The following is a 14,598-nucleotide window of genomic DNA, read 5'->3' on the forward strand; positions in this document are numbered from 1 at the left end:
CAAGTGAAACATAAAAGGCTCCTTTGAGGTAAAGTGGATGCTACATTTTCTATTTTAATTGATAGGAATTCTTATTAACTGCCACTGATGTGGCCAAAGCAAGCAATTTGCGGGGAGGGGGGGGTCCTTACACTGGAACAGCTGTTTTCCTATTGCATTCTGCATATCCTTATTACAGTAACTGTACTCTTGTTAGGAAAATTGATGATGATTTCATATGACACTCCTCAGTTCATGAGGAGACTTTACAAATGTTCAGTGAACACCTGACAAAATCCAGCCTGACTCATGACTAAATTAGCCTGCATTTTATGCTGTAAAAAACCTTTCATAAACGTTTGACTCAATAAAGCTCACATTTAACTACGAAGGACATGTGTTTCCATTGTTCTCCAGCATTAAAAGACATATGAGATTAAACTTTACATGCCATTTTTGCTGTTGATTTATTTTTGATGTTTATTTGATGTTTTATTCCTAAAGTACAGCACCTGAATTCACACCTCTGCAGAGCACTGCAGATACATTCAGTGCTTACTACAACCCTCCCGTGCTCTGTCTGGCAAGAGAAATAAGTGTTAAATATTAAAAAAGTTTGGAAAGACAAGCAAGCAAGAGACTCCTGGAGTTGCATCGGCCTTTTTGGGACCGAGACACTCGCCCACCTGAGCACACAACACGCTCCAACCCAGGACGACAGCGCTGCATTGGAAAGAACAGCAGTTAACCACTCCACAGACATGCTGGGACCCACCAAAAAACTATTTAATTCTAGAAGTTTGGTTCACTCTTACCACTCATTTGACACAGGAAAACAAAACAAAACAAAAAAAATACCCCAAACAATAAGCACGTGAACCTAATGGTCCTACTCAGACTTCTTCATTTCCTCCTCTGCTGTTGCTTCTAAATGCAAACTCAGGAGGCCGAGCAAAAGCTGCTGATGACTTGGGCTACACTGACCTTTCCAGCTCTCTCTGCACCATGGTTTTGCCCTGATAAGGACAAATGTGCTAGCCCTTTACCCACCCGTATATCCTCCCTATTGATCCTCCTCTTTAAACTGAAAACCTTGCTCCTTTCTGCTTCTCCGAAGAGGCTCTGCATTTGTTTGGGGAACACAGACATCCCATCACGCAGGAAGGTGCTGGCCAAAGTCCCAACAGGGGCCCCATCCATCCCACCTAACTCTTATCATTAGGTTCAGCATGCTTGACTTGGGAAGGAGAAAAACAACCCAAAACCCAACAAATTAAACACAAGGCAGCACAAGGCTTTCTCCCCACTGTGGCATTACTGCTTTCCTGCCTTGCCTATTGCTTCTTTCAGTTGCTTATTCAAGCCCCATCATACCACTCAGCACTGGATGAGAATTAAAATTAAATAATTGCTCCTTCTGCAACATAAATCTGCAATGCAAACCCCGTCGTCCACATACTTTGGACAATAGCTGCAACAACAGAGATGCAAAAATGGGTCAGCCCTGCTAACTCCAGCCGGTCCTGACCTTTGGGGACACAAGCACTGGGACCTTTGGGGACACAAGCACTAAGCCTACACCGTGAACGTCCCCCGCCAGCCACCACCTCAATTTCTGTAGGCCAGGCTGCGTGCTCAGCACCTCGCAGCTCCGACCGAGCTGGCACACAGCACCAGTCAGCTCAGCATCCCCGACAGTCCTCCGCAGCCGAGGGAGAGCACCCGTGCCACTTGGACCACCCCCTTACACCCCCACACACCCCCCCCCGAATTCCCAACTGGCAGGGTGCGTGCCCCCAGGGCCACACAAGCAGTCCTGGCTCTGGCTCAGGGTGGGCAAGCACCGAGCTCGGGGAGCAGAAGGTATCTCCTAGCAGGCTCTCAGCTGCAAGGGGAGTAGCTCCTTGTTGACAGAGTGGCCATCAGCACAGCACTCCACTCCTACAAGTGGAAAGAAAACACAGCAAAACAGAGCCAGGGAGAAAATCTGGGGTCTTCCAAATGCAGATCCTCCCATGCACTGCTTTCCAGGGGAGCCAAGCTATCTGCCACTCTTCTTCACGCACAACCAGAAGTAAGTGCATGTCTCAGCCCCTTGATTTCAAGGGGATAAAATGACATAGCCTGATAGCACTGCATGGAGAAGAGGTGGCAGAAGGAATCTGTTACGGTTCTGCAGAAGAAAGCCTCAGTGCTCATTAGGGCATGTTGCGTCCCCAAAATAGTCAAAAACCCAGAGCTGGCTGGGAGCAGAGAGCACACAACTCTGACGGCTGGCCTGCCCCCGAACTCCTGGAGCTTGGGCAGATGTGGGGACCCCGTCACTCACCAGAGAGCACTGGGCCATGCTGGTGGAGACAGAGAGCACTCCTATAGATGCCCCCATCGCCACCCTGCAGCAACTGGACGAGGATTCCAACATCGCCTCCCCTCCACTCAGCACATTCTGCATCTCAGAACGTACCGTTCGTGCCAGGATAGCGTACCGCAAGGCATGACAGCACACAGAGGTGAAAGGCATGGGGGGGGGGGGGAAAACACCCAGAAAAAAAAGAAAAAACAACACGACAGTGTTGGTGAGGTTATACTGACAAACAAGGTCTACCATTCAGCCTTTAGCAGACAAGGAATACAAAATCCAGGCAGTCCCTGCTCTTATAAGGAAGATGCTGCTTCCTCTGACCCCCATGGCCCAAATGTCACTCCTCACCTTGGGACAGTCCCAGTCGCTGCTGCTACCAGCTGGACCCCCCCCCCCCCCCCCCCCCCCCGCACACAAGCTAGAGCAGCCAGGGAAGGTCAGGATAAGCTACATCCCTCCACAGGAGAGGTTCACTGCTATCAGTAAAATGTCACCCATTAGCTACACAAAACAGCAAACAACTTCTTTGCGTCACGTGCATAAGTGGCCTCAGTAAGTCCTGACATGCCTCTTGCTGAGCTGAGAGGCAGGTACAGCCCCGACGCTCGGCTCCTGGGCTAACGTCTGGAAAACAGACGGCTCCGAAGGGTGACACGGCAGCCCCTCGCCCTGCGGGACAGGCAGCCAGCCCCCCCAGCGAGTCCCACACGGACCGCGGGCTCGGCTCAGCCAGGCACGCACAGAGGAGGACTCGTCACCTTGCCCCCCCCAACCCCCCTGCTCCCCGACGGCAAAGGGCTTTGCGGAATTTTGTTCCCAAATCCAAACCAACCTCTGGGCGCAGTCCTGAAAGCAGTCAGTTACGAGAAAAGGGCTGCGTTTGCCCACCCACCGCTAGCCTCACCTGAGCATGGATGTGGCATTTTAAAAACTTAATCAAGGAAAATTAGTTTCTATGGCAACTAATGGCACATTTAATAGATCGAGTGATGAGTGTTATGTATAAGAACGCTGAAAATCGTGAATAGCAGTGATATATCAAATGCTACACTATCTCTCCACAGATAACAAGCAGACAAGCCATGATGGGTTGGGGTGCTCAGAGCTCTCTGTATAGTTGGGAGTGAGGCTAAGTTTTGGGAAACAACAGTGTGCAAGTGTTTGTAATTCTCTTCCCTTGCAATAATTACTGTAGCCTTACATTATTCTCCCCAAAGGCCTCACTGATATTGATATTAGACCTCAACAAATTTTAAACAAGGCTTCAAAACAGTTTCCAGTTTGAAAGGGCAGCCACCACTCTGAATACGTGCGTTTCCCCATTTCCACCTGCCTGCAACTAATCGCAGGGAGAATTCTGTGGCCCATGGTGGGAAACCAGAAAGGGTAAATCTGAAGACACATTTCCAAAGAAAAGCCCCTGTAGAGCAGTGTCATTTCAACATGACTCGGAGCAGATCACAAAGAGGCACACGCAAGTCATCAGCCTGTTACGGAACTGCCTCAATTGATCGGAAAGTTAAAAGCGACGCCTGGAAAGACAAAAAGGCATAAATGTGCACTTTGGTAAAGCACACAGGAGTGCTGACATGAAAGAGGGGTGAAAAAAAAAAAAAAAAAAAGGAAAACATTAATTCCTCCTCCCAGACTTCCAGCTGCAGCAGACAGCCACCACGGGCAGCCTCAAGTCACGCAGGGTGTCATGAGGAGGCTCGGCTGCCAGCAGCATGGCCTGTCACCACAGCTTTGTTTCAAAGCCGTGAGAGCTCCCTTGGGGGAGAAACCCCATAAGCAGCACTTTCTCTTTGCCTTTTCCCACCTGTGAAGGAAGGAGCAGAAAATACAGGTCCCACCTAGTCTGGTCTCATTCCCCACTGGTACAATCCTCCCGCTACAGTCCCTCATGCTCATGGGGAGGAAGCGTAAAACTAACACCAACACGCAGGTTGGAACAAGCAGAGGGACTTTCCCTTGGCAAGCTGAAAGCACTCTCATGCAGAAAAACACAGGTTCCAGGGGTCTCAGCCCTGCCCTTTTCTCCAGGGAGAGTTTTTGGACCTACAAGCACTCAGTTGCAGGCATTAATGTGCACACAGAGGCATACTTATGTGTAAACGTGTCCTAGATACAAAAATTGGATATTTACGAGCCACCTTGCGAAACACAGGAGAAGGACACATCTTGCAACCTTCCGAGAGAGACTGCTTTCTCTCTCTTTATATCCCAGGAGAACTTTTAACATGGTAGAAAGTAAATCCAGATAGACACTGTGCAGGTAACAGCAGTCCTGCAGCACAGGCGAGGTCTCCTCTCCTTGGGGGTGGTCCATGGGCTGGTGAGGATTGAGGAGAAAGGTGCTTGGGGTGATGGAGCACATGGAGGAGCCTTTGGAGACTGCCTGAGGACCATCTCCACTCCCAGCAGTTTACAGCGATGGTCTGAGGGTCACTCTCAGGCACCTCTCTAAGCCACACAGTCACTGTGCTCCTTTTAGGCAACAGCTGGGCAACCACCAGACAAGACCTGATGTCCTCTACAGACAGAGGGCTCGGCTTGGTCCTTCTCTAGGCTCAGCTTCTTAAGCTGACCCATCCTGTAGTGCTGGAATCTTCTCCAGCCCATTGCTAGGTCTGGCACATGCCTGCCTGCCATCTGGCTGAGACCTGAAGAGGACCCAGAGGAAGAAAGTTCACAGGAGATTTTCCTCTACTAACCATTAGCTACTTGGCTTTCTAACTGCCTCTCAATAGCTGGGGAGACCCTACTGTGAGCTCAGAATCAGGAAAGCAGGTGAATGCTAATTACCCCCCAAACCAAGAAAAAAAAAATTTTTGTTAAGTAGAGTGCATGATTTTAAAGAGACTTTAATTTTGTAGGTGTAATTAACTGTAGCTCCAAACCCCTAGCTATTAAGGTGCTCAATTATGAAACTCACCTTGCAAATCAGGAAGAGAGCTTTCTGCTTTAACATTTGCACCCGCTCTTAAATGCTATCCCCCAAACGGAAGGCTTGCAGAAGGTACTTCCAGAGTTTTGCTGTAAGGACACTAAATAAAGCATGTTACTAACACTAGCCTTATGTTTTGAACCATCTTTTTACTCGAGCACTGGCTCCCACACCTCACTGAGCAGGAATGGAAGCAGTTAACCATCCAGCACAATGTTTGTGAAACCCCAAGCCCAAAATTCAACTCTCATCCCCGGGTGGTGGGGAGGGCACCTGTGTTTATGGGTGGAACATAACACATATGGAGTGGAGCAGCCCCTGTTTGGCTTTAACACCATCACCTGCGCTGGCCGAAGCAATACCAATTAGCAGAGGCACAAGGCAAGGGAAGGAGCAGCACGTGCAGAAAGCAGTTTGCTCTGGGTGCAGAGGGGCACCACTTCCCTGCCTGGCCCCCTGCTCACATCCTTCTCGCCCTCCATGAGCCGCTGTCACAGCAGGGTGGCACTTCTGCTCTGCGAGACATCTAGCAGCCTTTCTCCCAGGCAAGAATTCCTAAGGGTCCCTTAAACCATTGCTGCTGGAAGGTAAGGAGCAGCACAGGACAGCAGTTGGCCAAGACTTGAGTTTACTCAAGAAAAGAGGGAATGTACATATATCCCAGAGCCATAGTTTTTTTTTTTTTAAAATAGAATAAAGCAGGCTATGGCAATTCATTAATGCAAGTGACCTTCTAAAAACCTGCAAAGACTTCAAGCCAGCAGTAACGCTGGTGCTGCACACTCTGTATTTTGGCGGCCAGCACCCAGCCAGACGCGGTTACTCGCTGCCGCGGTGGGTGAAGTGACCACGACACAGCCCCCCGAGAACCGAAACACAATCCCACCCACAGCTCCGGAGACCCGAGTGCTTTTCCAAGGCGGAGGGGTCCAAGCCACGCCAGTGGCTGCGAAGGCCACTTCTCGGAAGGAAGGATGCAGGAGGGATGGTCCCACCACCCCGCTCACAGCACGCTTTCATCATTTTGTTTTCTCCTTGGTTAATGTGAGTTTTCTGCCCGCTCCTAAATCAGGGGAGAATACAGTGAACACCGACGGGGGATTTTATGCCTAGGGTAGGGTTGCTTACTTCCCACAGTTCTTAAAACAAAAGGAGTTTTTATGTATGCCAGTGATAATTGAAAAAGTTTGAGAAACACACGCAAGTTGAACAGCATTCTTAGAATAGATACATAATTACATATTTTACAAACTCACTTCCCAGGGTCTGATAAAATATCATTTTGAAAATAATTTCCATACAATTTGCAAACCAAATATGATAACCTTCTGTGCAAAATTGGTTAAAAATTGAAGTACTAAAAAGACTGGCAATTACCACAAAATGCATATGGAAGTCTCTTGCAGAAAAAAAAGAAACATAAAAATGTACTTTCACCACTTGCAACTGCAGGGAGACTAGGAAGCATCCTGCCAGATACTTCCCCTCAAACCCATCTCATACGGGAGGCTGTCTGAGCATGAGAATCCAACAAGAATATATTATCAAGCTTCATATATAAATTCTGCACATATAAAATAGGAAGGCTTAAAAATAGATACCATATCACCCCTTCCAGCCAGACACTGCCTCTTGGTCACAACAGAAACACACTGCAGACCTCCCCCTAAAGAACTAGGCTCCTGAAGCAGAATGTATCCAACAAGGAAAACAAATAAAAATCGTGCAGTATCTGTATTTAAAATACCCAAGAGTAATTACTGGCAAGTTCTCTGACAGCTGGAAATAGCAAGCACCAGCTTGCTGATTTTACATCCACCCTGATCTCCTGCTTGACCCTGACCGGTGCTTTTCCCCAGCAGCCCCATTGACAAAAGCAACACAAACTGTGGGTGCAATTCAAGGCAATCTTGTTTAAGAGGAGCCAGATTTCACAGGCAACTAGTCCAAGGGGTTGTGGTTCCCATGGAGTTGCATGCCAGAGTTTAAATGTGGCAATGAAAAAAGCTATGGAGTCTTACGCACCTTTTTTTTTTAAAAAAAAAAAAAACACAACAAAAAACAAACAAACAAAAAAAACACAAAAAAAAAAAAACAAAAAAACAAAACAAAACAAAAAACAAAACAAAAAACAAAACAAACAAACAAAAAAAAAAAAAAACCAAAACTTTCCACAGCACTAAAATTGAATGGAAATTTAATAGGAAGGTGATAAAAAGGCTAATGTTCAAACGCAGCCCTGCCAAGCCTCCTGTATTTTGCTGTAGAATCACCCATCTGAGATTACCAAAACTATCCCCCTGCCTGCAGGCAATTAATCTGCAAAAAATATTGCGAGTTTCAGAGCGCTGCAACATGAGAGTGAGTGCAAGAGAGCAGACCGAGGTGCTGGCTGACAAAGAAAATCTATAAACAGGTAAAATGAAGAGAAATCAATTTTCCACCCTGAATCCCAGATGAGAAAATAGAGATTTTTATGAAAAAAAACAGCCGTGTGGTTGCTTTCTTGATAAGGCGTTTTGGCTGAACGGCTTTTCTTTATTTTATTTTTTATTCAGCAGCATCGTAAGCTTTGTTACTGCTTGAGATGCACCTTTCCGAGCTGGTCCAAAGTATTTCCTGACAGGTAACAGCCCCGCTCACTTTGAAGCTGCCTCGGCTCTCCAGGCAGGCAGGTTTGAGAGGGATCTTTGATTTTTAGCTGCACCAAACCTCGCAGGCTGCTGGAGCAGATGGAGGAGGTGGTTTGAGAACGAAACATCCTCCATGGAAGCTCCCTGGAAGCGTGTTGTCTACCTTGATCCTGCTCTTTTCTGCTCGCGCATGAAGATGCTGTTTCCTTCCACCCAAACACGCAGCATGCCAAAAACTGCTGCATCCAGAGCCATCTGCTTCAGATCTTAAATAGTCATTAAATAAGCCTGGATGAGAAAAGTTTGGGAAGGGGGAATGAATCCAACATTATTAAGAGGCACTGAGAGACATGGACCTGTTCCAGAGAGGCAGCTGGAGCAGGCGGCCGGCCGGGGTAGGTCCCATCTCCCCCACGTTGAACAGCTCCTGACGCCAGCACAAACCCCCTGAAAAGCAACAGCAAGTCCTCAAGGCGAGAGGTGCTCCCTCCCTGCTTCAGGCAGTCCTACGTTAAAACACTACTGTCGACTTTTCCCGCATCAATCCGGGCTCTCTCACTTGGCTCTTCCAACGAGGAGCCACCAGCATCTTCCCACCACAATGTCCCCTGACAACTTTCCCTGAGCCACCAACCTCCCGTGGTGTGAGCGCCATCGCAGCAAAGGGGACAATCAGCAGTGGGAGAGAACACAACAGCAGGGCAATAAATACTTTTTCATACCTTGTGAGGCACTGAATATTAAAATTCATAATAACAGAAAGGATTTTAAAACATCACTGGTTTTATTTGGGGTGTTATCAAAGTATATGGACACTTCACCCAATCTTTTTTTTTAGGCCTTTTTTTTTTTATTATTTCTCCTTCACCTGGCAAAGGCTTAGACAGACATCACTTAATTTAAAAGAAAAACGGCTTGTTTTATAACGTGGCTTTGATGTACAACTGCGGGCAGATTAAGGTAGTTTTCGAAGACACAGCCTGACCTATGCCTTCCCTAGAACCAGCACAGGCTAAACTTCAACTTCTTTATTTTTAAATCTTCTCTTCAAACTGGAAACAGCTATGGAATAAACAGCAGAGAACCAGCACATCTCTCCTTCCTGGAAGGACAGCACTTGTCTGCAGACCTGAGATCTCCAGTGAATCCCCCCCCCCCCCCAACCCCGGCCAACTGCACTTCACAGCCTCCGCCTGCCCTACACGGTTGCGAGAGGGAGGTGTTCAGTTCACCGCCTTGCAAAGAAGATCCTTGCGAGGTACTCTAGTGTGCGAAATCTCCTACAAATACATGCACTGTGAAAGGTGGCAACCCCAGCTAATTCCAGGCGCAGGCTCGGCTCTCCGTCCCCAGCCTGTTCACCAACAGAGCAAGGTGAGGGGACAGAGCGGAAGGCAAAGCGGCAACGGCAAAAGAGGGAACAGAGAGCAGGATTGGTTCAAAGTGCGAAGGAAAAGGTGGAAAGGGAAAAGGTGAGGAGGTGGGGAATGAAGCATTACACTTGCACAGGTCCTGAAAGTTCCTGCTCTGAAATAACCTGTTAATGGGGTCCCCTGGGCAAAGCAGGGTGGTGACAGGGGGCCACAGCCGCAGCACAGGCCGATAAGACTCTTTGGCTTTAAATAGGATGCTATAAAACAGAGCTAGGCCTGGAAGCGGGTAGCCTTCTTTCTGTTTAACCTCTGTTTTCTGCAGCTGCAATGCCATGGCTCCGCCGACACCCAAGACCCGGGCGCACAGCACGACTCCCACGAGCCCCCCCCTTCCAGCGGTTTGCTCTGGTGCATACCATCTGCTTCCAGTTGTCCTTCTCCTCGTACTGGTTTCGCCTTCCCTTCTACCAACCTCCGCGGCTCTCCCAACACTCTCATCAGGACTCAGTGTTAAGGTACGACAGAGATCTGCTGCTTTTAAATGCCGCGTTCCCAGCCGGTCACTCAAAAGAAGTCACGATCTTTGCCGCTGCTGACGTTCCTTCCGCAACACCCCAATATCAACCCAACCAGGGCGGACGGTGCCCCCCACCCCGTCCCCGGGCTCCCGTTGCCTCGACCTCTCCCACCCTGCACCAGTCCGGTCCTCAGCGGGAGATAAAACCAACTTGCAGAGGCTCAGAGAGCGGCAGAGCAGAGCGGCGGCGCGGCGGGGGCTCACCTGTGGCCGAGGGTGGCCGGTGACCAGGCAGGTCAGCTCCAGCGTCTCTCCCTCACGGATGGTGTAGACCCTCTCCGAGTAACGCTCCTCCTCGATGTTGCACGCCAGGCCTGAGTGCACGATCCGCACCGTGGGGGGGGCTGCAAGACCCAGAGAGAGAGAAACCAGGTGAGCACCGCCGCCTGCACCCCCGGGGTTTGCTCTGCACCAGCCTGGGATCCCTGCACACCCCAACCTGGGAGGGCCAAGGCTGGAGCTGGGGGGTTTCACCACGGGGAACGCCTCTGCTCACTCAGCACACGCGTATTTGGCGCCCGAAGAGGTTGCCACAGTATTTATTCAATGCCTTAGCGATCCCCCGAACGAGACCTTTGCAAACTCATTTGCATGCCAGTTATTTTTGTCTCCATTTCCAGATGAACTCTGCATTATTGTTCTTTTTTATTATATACCTTTCTAAATGCATTATCACACTCATTATGCAAATGAGAAGCCTTAATTAAACCATTAAAATTAAGCAGGGGAAACAGTGGGACTGATGCTGCTGCCTTTCAAAGTCAATACCAAAATCCTGTTGCTGTCAGAGGGATCAGGATTTGGACCAGAGGTTAAGTTCAAGCAGAACCCTTAACTTTAATTTTCTTGTTTATGCAACCTGAGCTACAGAAAATTATGCCGTTTTACATGTTGTACATGTAGGAAAACTGCAGCGCTGTTGCTAATACTGCACGTACAAATTACAGCTCTGTTTCAGCAAGTCTCCAAAGCACATTCCTGGCTCTACGATTTTCTTTATTTCTGAACCGTGAAATTCACAACTATTAAAATTTTCAGAGCGTGGATCGATAGGATGAGAAAGTTGAGTTACAGTCCTACTGCCAAATAAAGTAACATAAAGTAAACAGCAGAAGAGATAAAATGCAGTTCTGTTGAGTTTTAAAGACCCAGTATTTCACCCTCTCTGCTCGTCAGTGCACTGCTCCTGATCAGTAAAAGTGGATGTGCCTTAAAACCCTAACCGAAGTCTTAAATCACCACCAGCAAGCAGAACAATTAGAGCTGAGCCCAACAGAGCTCAAAGCCATCGAGATCCCCGTGCTGCTGGGACAACACCCCTGCGCTCTCCCCCCATCCCCTGCAACAGCAGCTCCCCCCCCCCCCCCCCAAGGCTGCAGCTCCCTTTTCAGGGCTCTGAGCTGCACGTCGCCCATCTACTGCCGCTCTGATCAATTTGCAATTGCTCAGCTAAGACCCAACGTCAAGTGCCCGCGGGACCCCTGGGCTGCATCCCTCCGGCACCCCCGCGGAAGCTCCCCATCAAACGCGCCGTTACTGGTCCGACCCGCCCACGGCTCCCAGCAGACACAGCCCCGCTGTGCCGCACAACGCCTAGAACCGATACAAGGCCTGATAATAATTCAAATTTCTGACCCTCGCTCTCCAGAGGCTGAAGAAAATGAGACTCAAGCAAAGGACCCTGAACAGGACAGTGGCAGGTCAACTAAAAGAACAGGAAGAGAATAATTATTTCAGGCGGTAATGACTAAGCCTGATATTCCCAGATACCTCGCATTGCCCCTGTCCATCTCACTCTACTATATTTAGATCATTTTTCAATGTGTTTGGCCTAGGTTAACCTCTTCATCAAGTGTTTAAGAGACTTGTCCTCGGCAGAACCTCTCCGCAGAGCGCCGGCACAGGCAGGAGCGCTCGGGCAGCGGGTGGATGTTTCCTGCACCGCTGGTGTGCTCACAAACCTAACGGTACGAGGTGACAGAGGTCTGGAAAACCACCAGATCGGCAGAGGCAACGGTTTGGTGGGGCCGCTCAAGATTAACCAAGTGGGCACAAGAGCAAAAAGCTCCCCGCAGCCTCCCATCGGGCGCCCAGCTCCAACGAAGCCTCCAGCAAGCTCTGCTCCCCCAGCCACTCTGCAAGCCCACCCTTCTCCGTGGACAAGTTCTGCTGTTTAAGCAAAGATGAACGCAAGGTGAAAGACCAAAGCAGCCCTGCTCTCAGCAGGTTTGTGGGGCCGGCAAAAATCGCTCCCTAGCATCAGGTATTTCCAAGTACAACACGATGACTGAACACACACACAGTGCTCAACCTGTGGCCACATTTAGTCTGACAAGTGTATCGACCTGCCTCCCTACACAGGAGCTGCTGCAGCTTTGCTTCCCTCCTGCTTAGGAGAACTGTTTTGCAGCCCCAGCACCCCTCTGCCCCGTACAATTCCACAGCTGGTGCTCTGCAAGGAGAAAGATGCTATTTAACTCTTAGGAAGAAACAAATCGAACTCACCCACCCCTCTGTACCACAGATCCAAGCTGCTCATCCCATGGAGCTCACTACAAGGACAGATACATCCTTGTTTAGGAGTCAGTCCCATGTGCCACACCCTGACCTTCCAGGATTCTGTTAATTCTTAATTATTTTTTTGAAGCAGAACAGCAGCGCTGATGCTCGGCGTGCTGCGGCTTTCCCTGTGCTTGGAGAGCTGCTCCCCCTCCACACACCTCAAGAGTTCAGTGTCGGGGGCCATGGAGCACCCTCCTTGTTCTGCCATTCACAGCCACTGTACAACAGGGCTCTGGGCCACGACTGGGGCTTTTATGATCTCCCACAATACAGATAATAAAATACCGAAATGGTAAAGCAGAGCCAGGGAACGGGAAGGTAAAACAAGGTTCAGCATAGATCACGAGACTTCTGATAAAATTAGAAGAGTCAGCAACATTATGCCAATGCCCTGCTGCCTTTTAAATCCATATTACATTAATATTACATTTTCATTCATATTATATTCATATGACTCCAAATTACATCTGAAGTGTCCTTCATTTCAGTGTCTATGCCACTGCTCCATATCCATTAGGTTTGGGAAGGCAATTCAGAAAAAATACCCCCCTGTGAATGATTATGGCAAAAGAATACACTGCTTTAAGAGGAGATCAAACAAATAAAGGAAAATAAAAAATAGTCTTACTTCTTTAAGTTTTAAAGTCTTATGGTTCAGAAGACATTGCATAATTATGAAAGGTCACCTCCCTCTCTACCGCAGGAATATTCGTTACAGCTACTTCTGAAATATGCCTCCAAGGATTTAATACCAGACGAGACATTAAAGTAATATATACTTGGCATTTATTTTGTTTGTGCCACTTTAGAAGAATCTGTCTTGTGATTATACACAGCAAATACTGCGTGAAAGAATCCACGGCAGTGCTGTTCCCAGCAAGGTGCACACACGGCGCAAGGAAAGCGAAGTGTCAGGTCAGGAGGAACAGCCACAGCGACAAAACCGGGAGCAACCCTGCCTGGCTCCTGCTGCAAAGACATGGTGTGGCGCCATAAGATTTCTTCCTGCAGATGAAAAATGGTGCCAGCCTGCCCTTTCACCGTATCTCATTACATATTGACGTTACATAGGTCCCCCTTTATTGGCTGCTCTTTTCCAGCAATTTCAATTTCTTTCCCTTCTCTGTCTGTTGCGCACACATACACGCCTACACAAGTGATTTGGTTTCAACTTGCAACAAGTTCCCCAGACAGTACAGACCTAGGGAAAAAAAAAAAAAAAAAAAAACAAAAACATAATAAATTTTCTGTGAAGGCAAAATTAGAAATGTCCAAAGTGGAATATGCATGCAGGTATCTAGACACACTTAATAAAAAAGGACAAAGGACAAACCAGATGCTGTGACAAATGCTATCTACCTTGGAAGGGAAACATGCAGAATAAAATGTATTTTCTAAAGCAGTGCAGGAGTAAGTAGAAAAGAGGTTTTTTTCAAACCAAGCTGGTCACCCAGAAAAAGCAAATAAACAAGTGAGAAATAGTAAAATACTCAGCAAGGAGATGCTTCATGACTTACACTACGTTTGTGTAGCTGTGGTGCAAATAAGAGACCCTGGACAACTGGGTGCTCCAGTCAGCCTTTCTGTTTAACATGCTGGTAATTCTCCTGACCTTAATCACAACATGTACAATAATTGGTATTCGTCTCAACTGCTGTAAATCTTATTAATAAATGGCCAGTTCAGTTCTTATTGGAAAAAAAAGGTCCTAGTCTATGTGATTGTGATTGCGCTGTCTCCTAACCGCTCAAAACAGAAGATGCACAAAATCTAAAAAGTATTTATTCCTGACTTTTAAGTTAACCTCAGAAGCGTTTGGGGCATGAGATATTTGTTTACATGTGACTTTGTGACATCATCCAGTTAAAAACAGATCGAAGGGTAAATGATTTTTCTGATAAGAGGGTTCAACCTCCACAAAAAGCATCTTCAGCTTCTCAGTCTTCTAGTGACAGCTAGAAGGTGAAGCCTTTCTCCTCCTCCTTTTCCACATGCCCCCAGCCACCTCTGTCTTTTGATATGTATTGATTCATCCTGGATCTACACATCTGGACTTGCACCTCTCAGATCAAAAACAAGAAAAAAATTGCACAAAAACCTTTGCAAGAGTTCTCTCTCGTGCTTCACCAGCACAGGACAGGGTCCCTGCCAGCTTCAGGCAGCCT

General features: G+C 48.0%; 1 protein-coding gene across 1 annotated transcript in view; it reads right to left on the reverse strand.

Annotated features, from left to right (window-relative positions):
• The window catches only part of MDGA2 (MAM domain containing glycosylphosphatidylinositol anchor 2), a gene marked incomplete at its 5' end in the record, with an annotated part of 393,304 nt that overhangs the window by 243,754 nt on the left and 134,952 nt on the right, over positions 1-14,598 (reverse strand). Inside the window, one exon of the mRNA XM_042799013.1 lies at positions 10,076-10,215. Coding sequence (XP_042654947.1) covers positions 10,076-10,215 — 140 coding nt within the window. The remainder of the gene's footprint in view (positions 1-10,075; positions 10,216-14,598) is intronic.

The sequence above is a fragment of the Tyto alba genome, unplaced genomic scaffold (genome assembly GCF_018691265.1).
Source record: "Tyto alba isolate M040663 unplaced genomic scaffold, T.alba_DEE_v4.0 Super-Scaffold_29, whole genome shotgun sequence".
Taxonomy (NCBI): Eukaryota; Metazoa; Chordata; class Aves; order Strigiformes; family Tytonidae; genus Tyto; species Tyto alba.